The sequence below is a fragment of the Ranitomeya variabilis genome, chromosome 2, assembly GCF_051348905.1.
Source record: "Ranitomeya variabilis isolate aRanVar5 chromosome 2, aRanVar5.hap1, whole genome shotgun sequence".
In the NCBI taxonomy this organism is placed as follows: domain Eukaryota; kingdom Metazoa; phylum Chordata; class Amphibia; order Anura; family Dendrobatidae; genus Ranitomeya; species Ranitomeya variabilis.
In genome coordinates this window covers 428,045,325-428,063,460 of record NC_135233.1, presented here as the reverse complement: position 1 = coordinate 428,063,460, position 18,136 = coordinate 428,045,325, and the positions used below count along the sequence as shown (strand labels likewise).

The 18,136-nt window shown below is 45.4% G+C and overlaps 1 protein-coding gene across 1 annotated transcript; it reads left to right on the top strand.

Moving 5' to 3' along the window:
* The first annotated feature begins 5,826 nt into the window (after nt 1-5,826).
* Nucleotides 5,827-17,721, top strand: LOC143803826 (astacin-like metalloendopeptidase). Its single transcript, XM_077281591.1, has 13 exons — nt 5,827-5,895; nt 7,472-7,499; nt 10,112-10,162; nt 10,534-10,674; nt 11,079-11,196; nt 11,750-11,928; nt 12,566-12,653; nt 13,004-13,131; nt 13,606-13,721; nt 14,016-14,226; nt 14,356-14,474; nt 16,784-17,006; nt 17,627-17,721. The coding sequence occupies exons 1-13, from the start codon at nt 5,827-5,829 to the stop codon at nt 17,632-17,634; spliced, it is 1,479 nt and encodes a 492-aa protein (XP_077137706.1). The 3' UTR covers nt 17,635-17,721.
* Nucleotides 17,722-18,136: the final 415 nt, after the last annotated feature.

The following is an 18,136-nucleotide window of genomic DNA, read 5'->3' as shown; positions in this document are numbered from 1 at the left end:
AGGGCGAACTCTGCCAATGGCAAAAAAGCAACCCAATCATCCTGGTCAGCAGAGACAAAACACCTCAGATATGTCTCCAGGGTCTGATTAGTCCGCTCGGTCTGGCCATTAGTCTGAGGGTGAAAAGCAGATGAAAAAGACAAATCTATGCCCATCCTAGCACAGAATGCCCGCCAAAATCTAGACACAAATTGGGTACCTCTGTCAGAAACAATATTCTCAGGAATACCGTGCAATCGGACAACATTCTGAAAAAACAGAGGAACCAACTCAGAAGAAGAAGGCAACTTGGGCAGAGGAACCAAATGGACCATTTTAGAGAAACGGTCACAGACCACCCAGATGACAGACATCTTCTGGGAAACAGGCAGATCTGAAATAAAATCCATCGAGATGTGTGTCCAAGGCCTCTTAGGAATAGGCAAGGGCAACAGCAGTCCGCTAGCCCGAGAACTACAAGACTTGGCCCGAGCACAAATGTCACATGACTGCACAAAGACTCGCACATCTCGTGACAGGGAAGGCCACCAGAAGGATCTTGCCACCAAATCCCTGGTACCAAAAATTCCGGGATGACCTGCCAATGCAGAAGAATGTACCTCAGAGATGACTCTACTGGTCCAATCATCCGGAACAAACAGTCTATCAGGCGGACAACGATCCGGTCTATCCGCCTGAAACTCTTGCAAGGACCGCCGCAGATCAGGAGAAACGGCCGACAAAATTACTCCCTCCCTAAGGATACCTGTGGGTTCAGAATTACCAGGAGAGTCCGGGTCAAAACTCCTAGAAAGGGCATCTGCCTTAACATTCTTAGAACCCGGTAGGTATGACACCACAAAATTAAAGCGAGAAAAAAAATAAAGACCAGCGCGCCTGTCTAGGATTCAGGCGCCTGGCAGTCTCAAGATAAATCAAATTTTTGTGGTCAGTCAATACCACCACCTGATGCTTAGCCCCCTCTAGCCAATGGCGCCACTCCTCAAACGCCCACTTCATGGCCAAAAGCTCCCGATTCCCAACATCATAATTCCGCTCTGCGGGCGAAAATTTGCGAGAAAAGAAGGCACAAGGCCTAATGACGGAGCAGTCGGGACCTTTCTGCGACAACACTGCCCCAGCTCCGATCTCCGAAGCGTCAACCTCAACCTGAAAAGGCAGATTCACATCAGGCTGACGCAACACAGGGGCAGAGGCAAAACGGTGCTTAAGCTCCTGAAAGGCCTCTACAGCATGAGGGGACCAATTAGCAACATCAGCGCCTTGTCTGGTCAAATCAGTCAGTGGTTTAACGACATCCGAAAAACCAGCAATAAATCGGCGGTAAAAGTTGGCAAAGCCCAAAAATCTCTGAAGACCCTTAAGAGAGGAGGGCTGAGTCCAGTCACAAATAGCTTGCACCTTGACGGGATCCATCTCAATGGAAGAGGGAGAAAAAATATACCCCAAAAAGGAAATTTTCTGGACCCCAAAAACGCACTTAGACCCCTTCACACATAAAGAATTAGACCGCAGAACCTGAAAAACTCTCCTGACCTGCTGGACATGAGAGTCCCAGTCATCAGAAAAAATCAGAATATCATCCAGATATATTATCATAAATTTATCCAGAAAATCGCGGAAAATATCATGCATAAAAGACTGGAAAACTGAAGGGGCATTAGAAAGACCAAAAGGCATGACCAAATACTCAAAGTGGCCCTCGGGCGTATTAAATGCGGTCTTCCACTCATCCCCCTGCCTGATCCGCACCAAATTATACGCCCCACGAAGATCAATTTTAGAGAACCACTTAGCACCCTCTATACGAGCAAACAAATCAGTAAGCAATGGCAATGGGTATTGATACTTAACAGTGATCTTATTCAGAAGCCGATAATCAATACATGGTCTCAAAGAGCCGTCCTTTTTTGAGACAAAGAAAAACCCAGCTCCCAAGGGAGAAGAAGATGGACGAATATGTCCCTTTTCCAAAGACTCCTTTATATATTCCCGCATAGCAGCATGTTCCGGCACAGACAGATTAAACAAACGACCCTTTGGATATTTGCAACCCGGTATCAAATCTATGGCACAATCGCACTCACGGTGCGGAGGTAACGACCCAAGCTTGGGTTCGTCAAAGACGTCTTGATAATCAGAGAGGAACTCAGGGACTTCAGAGGGAATGGACGACGAAATAGAAACCAAAGGTAAGTCCCCATGAATACCCTTACATCCCCAGCTCAACACAGACATTGCTCTCCAGTCCAAGACTGGATTGTGAGACTGCAACCATGGCAATCCCAGTACCAAATCGTCATGTAAATTATACAGCACCAGGAAACGAATAATCTCCTGGTGATCCGGATTGATACGCATGGTTACTTGTGTCCAGTATTGTGGTTTATTATTAGCCAATGGGGTGGAGTCAATCCCCTTCAGAGGAATAAGAGTCTCCAAAGGCTCTAAATCAAAACCACAACGATTGGCAAAGGACCAATCCATAAGACTCAGAGCGGCGCCAGAGTCAACATAGGCGTCCGTGGCAATGGATGACAAAGAGCAAATCAGGGTTACAGACAAAATAAACTTAGACTGAATGGTGCCAATGGAAACAGACTTATCAAGCTTCTTTGTACGCCTAGAGCAAGCTGATATAACATGAGTAGAATCCCCACAATAGAAGCACAATCCATTCTTCCGTCTAAAATTCTGTCGCTCGCTCCTGGACAGAATTCTATCACACTGCATACTTTCTGGTGTCTTTTCCATAGACACCGCCAGATGGTGCACCGGTTTGCGCTCCCGCAGACGCCTATCAATCTGAATAGCCATTGTCATGGACTCATTCAGACCTGCAGGCACAGGGAACCCCACCATAACATCCTTAACGGCATCAGAGAGACCTTCTCTGAAAGTTGCCGCCAAGGCGCACTCATTCCACTGAGTAAGCACAGACCATTTACGGAATTTTTGGCAGTAAACTTCAGCTTCGTCTTGCCCCTGAGATAGTGCCATCAAAGTTTTTTCTGCCTGAAGTTCCAAATGAGGTTCCTCATAAAGCAAGCCCAAGGCCAGAAAAAACGCATCCACATCGCGCAACGCAGGATCCCCTGCTGGCAATGAGAAGGCCCAATCTTGAGGGTCACCCCTGAGCAAGGAAATCACAATCCTAACCTGCTGAGCAGGGTCTCCAGCTGAACGAGACTTCAGGGACAAATAAAGCTTACAATTATTTCGGAAATTCTGGAAGCTAGCTCTATTCCCTGTGAAGAACTCCGGCGAAGGAATTCTCGGCTCAGATACCGGAGCACGTACCACAAAATCTTGTAAATTTTGTACTTTCGTGATGAGATTATTCAAACCCGCAGTTACACTCTGAAGATCCATTATTGTCAGGTGCACACAGAGCCATACAGAGATTAGGAGGAGAGAGAGAAAAAAGACTGCAGCAAGGCAAACTGGAGGAAAAAAAAAAAAAAAAATTCCAGCAGACTTCTTATAACTCTCCTTTCTCAACCTGGGTCTTTAACACTTTATTGGCCGGTCAAACTGTCATGATCTCTGCAGGCAGAGATCATAGCAAGCCTATAGAGGGACAAGCTCTCGGAAGATGGAACTATACTGACCATGAACTAAGCCTGCCGCGCAACTAGAAATAGCCAGGTAGCATTTCCTATTTATCGCTAGATGCCCAGCTCTGGCCTAAGACCTAAATAGCTAGCAGAGGGAAATATAAGACCTGGCTCACCTCTAGAGAAATATTCCAAAGAAGACAGTAGCCCCCCACATATAATGACGGTGAGTTCAAATGAAACAACAAACGCAGCAGGAAAATAGTCTTAGCAAATTTGAGGTCCGCTTACTAGATAGCAGAAGACAGATAGTATACTTTCATGGTCAGCAGAAAAACACTAACAAAACACCATCCAGAGATTACCTTAAACTCTGGCATTAACTCATAACGCCAGAGTAGCAATCCCTGATCAACGAGAGCTTTCCAGACACAGTAACAAAACTTCAGCTGTGAACTGGAACAAATAGGCAAAACGAAACATGGACAAAAGTCCAACTTATCTAGTAGTTGTCTAGAAGCAGGAACAAGCACTGAGAGGCATCAGATAACATTGTTGACCGGCAAGAAACCACCAGAGAAATGAGCTTAAATAGCGACACCCACTACTGATGGAACCAGGTGAAACAGGAAAGAGGATGACAAGTCCAATTCCACAAGCGGCCACCGGGGGAGCCCAAAATCCAAATTCACAACAATTGTGCATCTCTATTTTTCGGTCGAGAGACTTGTCACTTTGCGATACGAGTTGTAGTTTCTATAATTCCCATTGTGAGGTCCATGCGACTCTTTCATCTCTTTTTATTCCCATGATCGAAAACAGCAACTCTGACATTTATGGTTCCGTTTAATTGATCACTGTGTGGAATATTTAGATATTTTCTTATTTCGGTCAATTTCATGTTTAACTTTGGAACAGAAGAAAATTTAAACTTTCCAGAATCAGAGGAACAGTGGCAGATGGAGATTGTACTTAGGGTTAAACTAAAATATCCAGTGAGAGGTCATCTGTGAGTCCGGACTCTGGTGTTACACACTTCAACCGGTATCCCCGGCTCTGCTTCCTTCACCTCGGTCTGCTGCCCTCTGTTGAGCTTCGCACCAGGTTTTTCAGGTTTCCCCGGCTTGGCTCGTTGGCGTCTCCTCACATTTACTATTTAATGCCCACTAAGACACACACCTGTCCCAGTATCCCTGGCTCTGCTTCCTTCACCTCGGTCCGCTGCCCTCTGTTGAGCTCCACGCCATGTTTTTGAGGTTGCCCCGGCTTGGCTCGGTGACATCTCCTCACATTTACTATTTAATGCCCACTAAGACGCACACCTGTCCCGGTATCCCCAGCTCTGCTTCCTTTGCCTGGGCCCGCTGCCCTCTGTTGACCTCCGTGCCAGGTTTTGCAGGTTGCCTGGCGTGGCTCGGTGACATCTCTTCACATTTACTATTTAATGCCCACTGAAACACACACCTGTCCCGGTATAACTGGCTCTGCTTCCTTCACCTCGGTCCGTTACCCTGTTTAGCTCTGCACCAGGTTTTACAGGTTGCCCTGGTGTGGCTCGTGATGTCTCCTCACATTTACTAGTTAAGGCCCACTAAGACACACACCTGTCCCAGTATCCCTGGCTCTGCTTCCTTCGCCTCAGTCTGCTGCCCTCTGTTGAGCTCCGCGACGGTTTTTTTCAGGTTGCCCCGGCGTGGCTCGGTGACATCTCCTCACATTTACCATTTAATGCCCACTTAAACACACACCCGTGTTTTAGTATTAAGACTCAAATTTCCAGTGTTTGGGGTGCTCCAGCATTTCTGCTCCAGCTCAGGAGGTTGACCCTTGTGCCTAGTCCTTATTCATGGTGGGCCTTTCCTTCCCGCTGCGCCAACGCCAGGGGCCCGTGTGCCGCCAAGTCTTGGGTCTTGCGGGATCTACCTCGTTAGGAGCCAAAAACAAAATGTCGTTCTCGGCTTTGTGCCCACCCTGGATGAGCAATTGGTGCAATAACATGCTGAAAGCTCTGCAGCTGCTGGGCATGTCGCCCACATGGCGCATCCATGATCTGGACATCAATGTTTCCTGACTGCGGCACCATTTCTTTTCTTTTTTTACCCCCAGGTAAAGATGTGGAATCTAATAAGGCACATGTGTAAGGTGAGCCGCCGCTTGTCCCGACGCTCATTGGCTGCTTGTATGTTTTGTTCTTGCATTATTGTTACACTCCCGAAATAGGTTAATGTAAAACAGAATCCGGAGAAGCTCGCTGCTGCAAGAGGCCAACATGGAGGCCGGCAAATACCTCACAGCTATGTCCTACCTGCTGAGAGCCGGCCTGCTGCTGCCCTGCCAGGTGAGGCCATCGTCCTGTACTGGACTACTGCGAACCCAACCACTAGGATGGGCTCAGGAATAATCTGATGTCACGACACGATCCTCCGGGAATGGATCAGTAGCTCTGACCTCCGAGGCTGCGGATACAATTGAGATTTCATCATTTTATCATTTTTTACATTTTCAGTATTTTGTATCAATTCATTTTATTTTCTGAAGCACTGATCCAAATTCCGTGGAAAAAAAAACAATTAGTGGAGGTCAGAGGTACAGCTGAGATTATTGCACACAAGTGTGCAGACCAGCGGTGGACATACCGCCCGTGCACGCAGAAGAGGGGGCATAACCTGGAAGACAAACTGCTGGGCATTTGTTTCTATGCACAGTGTATTGCATGCAGTGACGCCAGGTTATGGGGTACACATAGCCAGGTAGTGGTGTAGATGCAATAATAAATGTCCCCTGATAGGTTCCTGTAACGTGTCAATGGCGGAATAATATGCATGTGTCAATGTGCTTAATGTGCGGGTGCGAGGTTTGTTACAAGATGAATCTTCAGGAGCGCACCGCTCCCGACCCCGGCATCCAGCGGTGCGCTCCTGAAGATTGATTGTTCGGACCAGCGACAGGTCATAATAAAATTAGAAATCTTCCGTTCTTGAGAACTAAGAGGATTTTTTAATAAGAAGTAAATGGCAAAGTTGCTGGGTCTTACAAGCACTTTGCAATTTTACCCATTTTATGAACTTGATAAAACTCCCTTTAACAACCCCTTTAAGGTGTATATGCATGTGTTTTTAAAGTGTATATAGGTGAATGATATATCTGTATGTGTGTATTGTATATACTGGTATGTGAGTGTGTTTGATGGCAATTAGGGACCCAAATATGTTGCCGCCGGATCCGTTTTTTTTCCCCATAGCCTTGTATTAGTGCCGGATTGCGCCGGATGATATTGTGTTTCGTCCGGTTTTCGCCAGATCCGGCAAATCTGCTGTTTCTGGAAAAAACGTCCATAGCAACGTTTTTTGTCTCCGGCGAAATAGCTGTTTGCTAGAATGGAAGCCTATGGGAGCCGGAAGGTGCCGGATCCGGAAAGTGACGGATTCCGGCGCCGGATTCCGTTTTTTTAAACTGAGCATGCTCCAAATTTTTTTTATCCAATTATCTGGATATGCTAGTCGGATCCGTCAAAAAAACAGATCCGTCACATCAGTTTTTCACAATCTGCGCCGGATCCGTTTTTTCCAACATTCACCGGACTGTGCCTGATGCAAAAAACCTGATGTATGAAAGTAGCCTAAGTCAAATTGCAAGGCTCCTTAAAGGGTTGATTGTGACTTGTAGGATCGCTACTTCCAACAGATGGCGCTATAGAGTTCAAGTCCTCTTTCTCTCTGAAAAGGCAATTTGCATATATTAATACATACACATCCACAGAATTAAGCCCTAATTTAAAGTGCAAAAATTATACTGATATTTTCCATAAGGATTAGCGGAATAATGAAAACAGAACCACATAATGCCCTCCAGAATAAGGGGAATAATTGGGGGGCAGAAGCCGTTCTGTAATGGGTGCTGGCTTTCTTGTTTAGGTCTCAGTTGGAGGAAACAGCCAAGATGGTGAGTCCGAATTTACTTTTTATTATTTATTATCCCGCACATAAACACGAACAACCGACCGACCATCCAACACCCTAAATAATATATAAAGTGTTCTGGTTACCCCCCAAATAATCAAAAGATGACGATGACTAATAATAGTGACGTAATAACACTGTAGCCATAAAATAGTGACACAGCTGTGGAAGAACTAAAACTCCCAGCATGTCTTGTCAGTCACGTGTTGGGAGTTATAATATCATAGCAGCTGAGGAGGAACAGATGGCAGATTAATGATTTCTGAACCTACTGATCTGTAATTTCAGATGACTGTTGAGGATAAGCTGTCGTATGTGAACATCATATTATTTGTATCCTGTTTTTTTCACAAGTTTTCTCCTCTGCAGGATCTATCTCTAATGTTCACTTTGTGGGTTTAGATGAGCTGCCATGATGTCTCCCATACACAGCTCACACACAGACATGAGGGGATCCTGCTCTCCTGTCTCTAGGTAGCAGCATGAAGGACATTATACAACAGTACTAAGCAGAGTAGATGTGAATCTATCTATTGGGTGAGATAAAACACTTAAAAGAAACAGCATCATAAGGGTATTTTTACAGTAGTAAGGTGCAATGTAGCTGTGAACTCAGCACAGGGGCAAGATAAACACTTACTAGAAATCAGCATCTACATGGAGGACATTATATTTCAGTACTGAGTAGAGTAGATGTGAATCCATCACTTGGTTGGGATAAAACACTTAAAAGAAACTGGTATCATACAGGTCTGTTGTGGATTCTGTTTTTGGGCTCCCTCTGGTGGTTACAACTGGTACTGGGTGACTTTGGTGGGTTGCGGTCTCTGGTTTCCACCTGTCCATCAGAGGCTGGGTGTTTCCTATTTAACCTGGCTTTCCTGTCATTCCCTTGCCGGCTATCAATGTATCAGTGTGTCTCTGTTACCTTTGCTACCTGCTCCTAAAGCCTTCAAGACAAGCTAAGTCTGGATTTCCCTGTTTCATGTTTGCTTTCATGTTTTTAGTCCAGCTTGCAGATATGTAATTCTCTGCTGCTGGTTGCTCTAGTGGTCTGAAATTACCACTCATGTACCATGAGTTGGCACATGAGTTCAAGTAATTTCAGGATGGTATTTTGAAGGGTTTTAAGCTGACCGCGCAGTTCACCTTTTGTATCCTCTGCTATCTAGCTTAAGCGGGCCTCATTTTGCTGAATCTGTTTTCATAACTACGTTTGTGCCTTCCTCTCATTTCACCGTCATTATATGTGGGGGGCTGCTATTTCTGTGGGAATATTTCTCTGGAGGCAAGATAGGTCTGTGATTCTTCTGATAGGGGAAGCTAGATCTCCGGCTGGTGCGAGACGTCTAGGGGCCCCCCAGGAACGTTCCCCGGCTACTGTTAGTTGAGTGTTGAGGTTCAGGATCGCGGTCAGCTCAGGTTCCATCACCCTAGAGCTCGTCCTGTTTTTGCCCGTGTTATGTTGACAAATTCCCTGCCATTGGGATCATGACACAGGTCTTTCTACAGTAGTAGTGTGCAATGTAGCTGTGAACTCAGCACAGGGGCAAGAAAAACACTTACTTACTAGGAATCAGCATCTGCATGTAGGAGATTATACAGCCATGCTATGCTGTGCAGCTGTGAACACAGAAATGTGGTACGGTAAAATATACTAGAAAGCAGCAGCTGCATGCGGAACATTATACAGCTGTACAGAGCAACTTAGCTGAGAATTCAGCCCTAGGGTGAGAGAAACGCCTATGAAACAGCTGCAAATGTATGGAGAACATTATATAGCACTACTGAGCAGTGTAGCTGTGAATTAAATTTTGGTGTAAGATAAAACATTTAAAAGAAAGCAGCATTTTACAGGACTTTCTACAGTAGTACTGTGTTATGTAACTGTGAACTCAGTACAGAGGCAAGATAAACACTTACTATAAACCAGCATCTGCATGGTGTACATTATACAGCCATACTATGCTGTGCAGCTGTGACCTCAGAAATGTGGTAAGGTAAAATATACTAGAAAGCAGCAGCTACATGGGGAACATTATACAGCTATACTGAGCAACATACCTGGGAACTCAGCCCTAGGGTGAGAGAAACGCCTACAACAAAGCAGTAACTGTATGGAAAACATTATATAGCATTACTGAGCAGTGTAGCTGTAAAACCAGCTTCAGTGTAAGATGAAAATTTAATAGATGCAGCATCATAAAGGATAATAAACAGCTGTACTGAGCATTGTAGTTGTGAATCCAGCTCTGCAGAAAGCTGCAGTATCCTAGGCATATCTGTGCCTCTCTCTTTCCCTCTTCTCCTCACCTCTCCAGTTTTCAGAGTGAATGGCATTTTCTGTAGGCAGGAGAGAAGTGGCTCATAAGTGGAGAAAAAAAAACAAAAAAAATTTTTCTGATGCTACAAAATTTCTTATATTCACTTGTACTATTGATTTATGCAGTTTGTTGAAACAACAACAACCATTTAAGAATCAAGTCCGGCTCCCTACTCCAGACCCTGACTGTCACTATCCACCACTGGTCCACACAAGTAACCTATTGACGCTGTCTCAGATGGAGATTTCTTGACATTTTGGTTTTTTTTCAGGAGCCGAGGGAACAGAAGATATCTTCAGTATTATTTCCAAACACAACAAAGGTAAAAAAAAAACAAAAAAAACCCACCAGAACAGACGTGGCATGAAATTTACTAAATGTAGAGACTGATAACAAGAGGGTCCTCAATATCCGTTACCCACCGATGTACCACCCAGAAGCAGCTGAGTTGGTGGTTGGTTGACCAACCCTGGAGACCAGTGACTACATAGACTGCACTGGATGTATGGGATGGAACATAATGGAATGTATGGGATACAGAGTGTCTCATCCTCTTATACCGAGCATCACTGTTTACCAAGAACTCGGGGTTAGGACCAAAGCTGCAGTTCGGGGCTTCCATGGTCATCTTATCTTCTACAATGATCCATTATCTGCATTTTTATATAATTAGCTTCATCTTGTAATGCGCAGGTAGCAAGAAACCGGTCCGTCAGGTAGACATCGCTGTACGGCTCAGCCGCAGTGCTCTGAGCTGCCCGGGACAAGCCTGCTTCTGGCCAAAATCCAGTTCTGGAGTCGTCATCATTCCCTACACATTGTCTGCTGATTACTGTGAGCCAAAATTTTATCATGTTGAACCCAATGTAACTTACCGGTAATGTCTGTGTCCATGTAATGCTCTCCACACATGTGCGCTCCTCAGGGGTGTGTCTTCTGTAGGGACAGCCCCCAAGGGACCAGCAGAAAAAAAGTGGAAGCATCGTAGATTGGTTCTGTTTCCTTTCAATGTCTATAGATTTCTGCACTTGATTATCCTCGAATCTTTAGTGCCGTAGACCGAGCAGCAGGGCACTTGTGCAACAATTCTGCTCTGCGGGGCCACGGTCTCGATGCCAGTGGAGAGCCAGGGAAGAATGAGTGACACAAGTCCCCCAGCTGCGTCACTTATGTATTTATTGATGGATAGACATTGTGCACCTGCCTCTAGCTCTCCATTCCCATGATTGCTCCTTTAGCCTCCGCTGACTCCACAGTCATCCGTTCCGCCATTCAGGAATATTCCTCCCTGACCTGTATTCGTTTTGTGGAGAGGAAGACTGAGATCGATTATGTCCAGATCCGCTCGGTAGATGGGTAAGTGGTTTGCGTTTCGTTGCAGAATGGGATCGTCTTCGCATTTCACTGTCCATCTTGTCCCGTCTACGACGATGAGGTCCATCACGTCTTTTACATTGTAGTGGAGGTTTGGGGGGAAAATCAGGGAGGTCTAAGAGGTAAGAGCAGATCCTGAGGGCCATGTGGTGGCTTGGGTGGAGGGGGATTCTGATGAGGGGCAGCATATGTATGGCCTCCCTTGTTTGGATGGCTTTCCTACAAGAACCCTCCTCATGGGAGGACCAGTTTTCAGTTCTGCTCTGGGTAAAATGTGGTTAGAAAGACAGGCCACTAGTCCAGAAGGAGTCCAGCTGGTCTGGTGTATGATGGAGAATATTGGGAAGTTGGATGCAGCTAAGCCCCAGCCCGTTGGGACTCTCTATGTCGGGTCCGGTATCATCGGGCCTTTGTTCCTTTTCTAGATGTCTTCCTTTCTCGTTGTTCTCGTTCTTCTCTATCTCTTTCCATTTCTCTTTAGATTTGTTTCTATCTATAGAAAGAACGACCACTGACGATGCGGCTGCTCCTTCAGATGCTGGTCTTACCTGGGCAGGATTGGAGGGAGCCAGGACCTCTCCTTACTGAACCCCGGATGCGTATCGAAAGGCATCGTGCAACACGAACTCAACCACGTCCTGGGGTTTGTCCACGAGCACACGAGGAGTGACCGCGACGCCTACGTGGACATTATCTGGAGATACATAGCAGACGGTAAACGCACCTGCAATATTACCCTGCTGCACAGGACAGGAAAGATGGAGTGAGAGGCAATGTAATGTATGTGCACAGTGACTGCACCAGCAGAATAGTGAGTGCAGCTCTGGGGTATAATACAGGATGTAACTCAGGTTCAATAATGTAATATATGTACACAGTGATTGCACCAGCAGAATAGTGAGTGCAGCTCTGGGGTATAATACAGGAGGTAACTCAGGTTCAGTAATGTAATGTATGTACACAGTGACTGCACCAGCAGAATAGTTAACGCAGCTCTGGAGTATAATACAGGATGTAACTCAGGATCAGTAATGTAATGCATGTACACAGTGACTGCACCAACAGAATAGTGAGTACAGCTCTGGGGTATAATACAGGATGTAACTCAGGATCACTAATGTAATGTATGTACACAGTGACTGCACCAGCAGAATAGTGAGTGCAGCTCTGGGGTATAATGCAGGATGTAACTCAGGATCAGTAATGTATGTATGTACACAGTGACTGCACCAGCAGAATAGTGAGTGCAGCTCTGGGGTATAATACAGGATGTAACTTAGGATCAGTAATGTAAAGTATGTACACAGTGACTGCACTTCTATACTTACACTTTCAATCATTACATTCGCAGTTTACAAAAGCAACTTTGAGAAGTTCCTGCCGGATACCAATAACTTGGGCTTGCAGTATGATTACACGTCAGTCATGCATTATGGAAAGTAAGTGAACCTTATATGATTGGATAAAGCTGGCTCTAAGAATAAATGCATTTTTGCATAGTATGATCCGGATGTAATTAGGATGTTTCCCTCACTTCTGTATGCAGCGGTGATATTTGCTGCTGGTGTGCGGTTGGTCGGCCATTTGCTGGGTCTTGTGCCCCTCCAGTATATATTGTGTACCTGCTCCGTTACTGAGTCGGTCGCACGCATCGTCTGAGTGGTCGGATTCACACTTTCATTTTTCAAATAATTTGGGAAATAAATGCTGTAATCTGATTGGTTGCTTTGTGTAACCTTTCACCTCTCACTGACATTAGATATCGCTGTCATGTGTTTCCATCTGTTAGATTTGCCTTTACCAATGACCCTGGACAACCCACAATAGTGCCAAAGCCTGACGCCTCTGTCCCCATAGGGCAGAGATATGGACTGAGCAGCCTGGACCTCGTCAAGATAAATCGTCTGTATCAATGTGGTGAGGAAATCCTAACGATATGGTCTGATATGTGGCAACCTGCACCCTATGACAACACTTCCTGCACTTATCATAGGAACACTGAGTAGCCCGCAATAGGTACAAATCTAGGTGCAATAAAATAAAATATTGAATAGGGTCAGATTTGGGGTCTTTTTGAAATACTCCTCCAGTTAATAGAGGGAAGTTTATCAGAGCTGATGATCCTGACTCTGGAGGACTCGACACGTCTGTGTGTTCAATGGGTAACATGTAATACCTCTGATCCCCTGTGGGGGCACTGCAGGGAAATGAAAGCTTGTTGAAAAAGCTCCTGGAAGGTGAATTCTGACCGATATCTATGACATCTAGTGTCCCTATGATCAGAGTTTAATGGTAAGAACTGTTATCATGGGGACAGACAGAGAGGTTCTTATGGTGATCTATTTGGAATTGCCATTTTTTTCCTTGTCTGAATCCCGTTTTTCACCGTAGATGTGTGCAGTTTTCTTCTCTGTGAGCTTTCTGGGACTTTTCACTCTGAATATACAAGTTCTGCATCAGTGAATAGGCCGGATTGTCTGTGGCTCATTCGTGTTCCCGCAAACAAGGTATTTCATGGAAACCTCTCATCCTGCAGCGGAGCGGTCGGTTTCCTATGATCAGACCCGACCGTTGTTTTATATCCGCACCGGATATATTTCTGCTGCAGAATCAATTTCCACAGCAAATAATTTGCAGCAAAACTGCAAAAATTCTGCACCAATTTGTGCACATTTTATGGTGGATTTCACTGAGGAAATTCACCGGAAACTTCATCCTTTGCCAAGTAATGCGTTAAATGGCAGAATTTGCCTGCAGGCGATTTCCCATTTCTGTCTCCTGTCCCTGTTTCTTTCCTTTAGATCTTTTTGCAGTTTCTTGCCATCGCTCCGTCCTTGTCCTGCCGCACCGACCACGTGGTGGTTTACGACGGAGCCAGCAAGTCGTCCCCAGTTCTTTTCAATGCCACGTGCAGGACTGGAGATCCTCCGCCCGTGGTGTCCACGGGAAACCTGATGTTGGTGGAATTTTGGAGCTACGAGAAGATGAGTTTCTCGGCCTCTTACCGTTCAGGTAGGTCCTCTGTGGCCGCTCTAGAGGAGGCAGCTCCGCGCCGGGGACTCGTGTGATATCGCTGAAAATTCAGGACTTCTAGTTTACGGGACCTTGACAGTTTATTAAAGTTTTATTTTCATCTTTTAGTGATTTGCGGTGGAACATTCACACTTGTAAATGGAGTAGTGACGTCTCCAGGGTTTCCCACCAAGTATTTCCCGTCTTCTGACTGTCAATGGTCCATTGTGGCCCCTCCTGGGTACAAGGTGAGCATGGAAGGAGCTGCGGCAGTTCACAACTTCAGTTTTTTTCGTAGTATATAATTGCAATTTTTACTACAATCTGCGCAAAAATGTGAGGGCCGTTGTACAGCGACAATAATGTTCTGGGTGATGAGTGACGCTGTGTATTTCGCTGTTGTCACTGAACCCATGGGGTCTGGTATGTAAGACGTTTCCAATCTCGGCCTCTCCCTTCAACTGGCTGGAGTTTCCCCATTGCCCATAGCGTGCTGCTGCATCGCACCGTCTGTCGCCTCTCTTGTGCCTTTTCTTGTAAACCTGCGTTAGAGGTGTATATAGAAATCCTGGGGGCCCCTAGGAAAGGTCCAAAATGGGCCCTCACCTCCCAAAGCAATAACTTGTCTTTTAATTGCAATCACGTTGCAGTGGCCATTGTATCTAACTAATTAAGATGCAGTGGTCGCTGTTCACCACAGCAGCTAAAGGGTTAAAGTGCTGCGATCAGAGCTAGCTACAATCACATCAGGTACTGATGGGCGTCTGTTGTGTAAAATAGCCGGCACCCATCGGTTGTGAAGTTGACTCACCTCAGCACATAAACCTTTAGTAAGTGAGCTCTCTCCAGCACGTGAGCTCTCTCCAGCACGTGAACTTACCTCAGCACATAAACCTTTATTAAGGGAGCTCTCTCCAGCATGTGAGCTCTCTCCAGCACGTGAACTCACCTCAGCACATAAACCTTTAGTAAGTGAGCTCTCTCCAGCACGTGAGCTCTCTCCAGCACGTGAACTCTCTCCAGCACATGAGCTCTCTCCAGCACGTGAGCTCTCTCCATCATGTGAACTCTCTCCATCACGTGAGCCCTCTCCAGCACGTGAGCCCTCTCCAGCACGTGAGCCCTCTCAGGCTTTAGCCATACATATACAGCAGATGTTGGAATCTGTTGGCGGACACCTGTAATAATTATAGGGGATAACTCAGGAGACTCTTTGCGTGGAACAAGCCAACTACAGGACACAGTTTTATAAGTGGTAAAGTCTATATTATCACACGGTGATTCAAACAGGTGCAGAGAGAAACTCAAGTCCACAACACTTGGTGTAAATATAAAATGCAGCTTAGCAGTCTATAGGAAACTTCAGAGGAAAATGCAATCACGCAGAAAGTCTATGAAGCACAGTTATTCTTGAGGATACTTGACAGGAATAAATCCTTGTCTTAGTCCAAACACAGATAGATAAGCTTATAAGGCAGTTCAAATCATATGTTAGCTCAACCAGGGAGGCCTGGTTAATAGTCTCAGGTTTTTGCAGAGCAGAAACAGCTTACATGTCCAGCAAATGCAGATGGAAGTAAACACGAGCAGCAGATGAAGGAGGATTACTGGAACTGGTGTATGCAGCAGGAACTCAGAGCAGAGTAGCAGGATCACCACACAGGTTCACAGGAGCAGGTATATAGCCAGGGAGTAATCAGAGGTCAGGAGCTGGATGCAAGGCAGAATACTCTAGCACAGACTGAAGGCTGGGGTGGAGTTTTATAGCAGGAAGACACAGTGCACATGAGACCAAATACGCCATCTTGGAAAAGGGCAGTAATGCACAAAAGGTAAAAAATGTTCAGAGTCCTGACAACACCGGTCAGAGACCGGGCCATTCACCACCGGCTTTCCCAACTCAGGAGCCCCACACCAGCTGCATGGTCTGCCATTGCCTTGCAGCGCTGGAGTCCTGGGTTCAAATCCCACCAAGGACATCTGCACGGAGTTTGTATGTTCCCTTCATGTTTGCGTGGGTTTCCTGCGGGTTCTCCGGTTTCCTCCCACATTCCAAAGACATACTGATAGGGAACTTAGATTGTGAGCCCCATCGGGGACCGCGATGATGTGTGTAAACTGTAAAGCGCTGCGGAATATGTTGGCACTATATAAAAATAAAGATTATTATTATTATTGGCTGTTTGCTTCTGACCCCCATCTGTAATTCCTCAGTGTCTCGCTGACAACTTAGAATGATCTTCACAACCTCAGCTTTGAGGAAATGTCCTCTGCCACTTGTTCGGGCACCATGAGGCAGAGTCACCACTCATGATATTGTTACTGTGATGGTCTAGAAAAGTTGGATTATTCCTTTCCATAAATAAAAATCTATATAATGTGTCTGGGGTCACTATAGGTCGGGGGTCATTGGCATTTCATCCATTTCCCCTTTAATTGTCCTGTAGCACTAGCTTTATTATTTGTTTGTAGCTACAATGTGGTCATGTCTTTATTTTGTTATCTGCTCTCAGCATTTAATAATTCAGTTTGTGTTTGGACTTCCCCACCCCCATAGGTGCGGCTGAGTTTCACCTCTTTTGTCCTGGAGCTTTCTCGCAACTGTGTCTACGACTACCTCTCCATCCTGCACGGTTCTCGCATTGGCTCCCTGGTGTCAGCAAAATACTGTGGATCCAAAAAGATGGCAACAATTGTGTCTGCGGGCAACTGGGTGCTGCTCCGGTTCCACACGGACAAATCAGTGCAAAGTACTGGATTCCAGGTGAAGTACACGTGGGGTAAGTATCGGTCCGTCATATATTCCAAACACAGGGAAAAACAATCTGTGACTATAGACCGATGCAGATCCATATTACAATGTACAACTATCTATCCAGTTCGATCTTTTAATTTTGCAGCCTGCGTCCACGCTCATCCATTGCAGGCTGCTCAGTCCCTTTCAACATTAAGTATATCCACCCCTATCTCTCCTCTCTGCTCATAAACACTGCTTTAATATGAATGATAATAATCATCTCTGAGCACTCAGATGATGAGAGATGGGCGATGAGCCATCAGCTGTACGTTTCATGCCGCTTTGGACTGAGCAGCCTGCACTGTATGAGCATGCATGCAGGCTGTAGAATACAGTACAATTACAATATTGGATTAAATCCTATTGGGATTTAGTTTTAAAGTGCAAAATAGGTACAATGCCATAAAAATATCCGAAAGATGCCTGTAATGAAGTCTAAATAAATCTAAATCTGTAATGTAACGTCATTGATTTATATAGAGGGGATAAGTAATACAGATCCATTTAGACTGAGACTAAAAATATGGATTGGCTGCAGCGGTCAAATGCTGGCTGCTTGTGAACCACTGAATAACCAACTCCGTGGCTTGTTTTTCTTTCTAGTGCTCTGAGCCGAGAGCTGATATCTCAGGATTTCCAAGTATGGACACTGGAAGACAAAACTGAAGTCACTGTATATGAAATAAAATGACATTTCCTATCGGTGGTGACTGTTTTTCCTTTTATTTATGGCTTTATTCCCTGGTAATAACATAAGTCATATACGTTTTCTCCATAAATCATATTTAGACTGGCAAAAATGTCCCCCCTATTGGTAGCCAAGGCTTGGGAACCCTAACAAATCCAAAACTGGGAAGAATCGTTCCACTAAATGGTTAAAAATCTCCTACCGTTTTGTGTACACAGTTCTCATGCAGACTAATGCGTCTTCATGGTTTTAGAATATCGGCAAAAATTGTGGAGCGGAAACTGGAGTCGTATTTTCTTTTTGATACTTCTTGGTTGGTTTTTTTTCTACAGACCCTTTAATGGACCCCATTATATACTGGTAAGAATAAATTCTGCACCACCGCGTCCGAGGCGCGAGCGCAGGTGTCTGCCAAAGTTACCAGC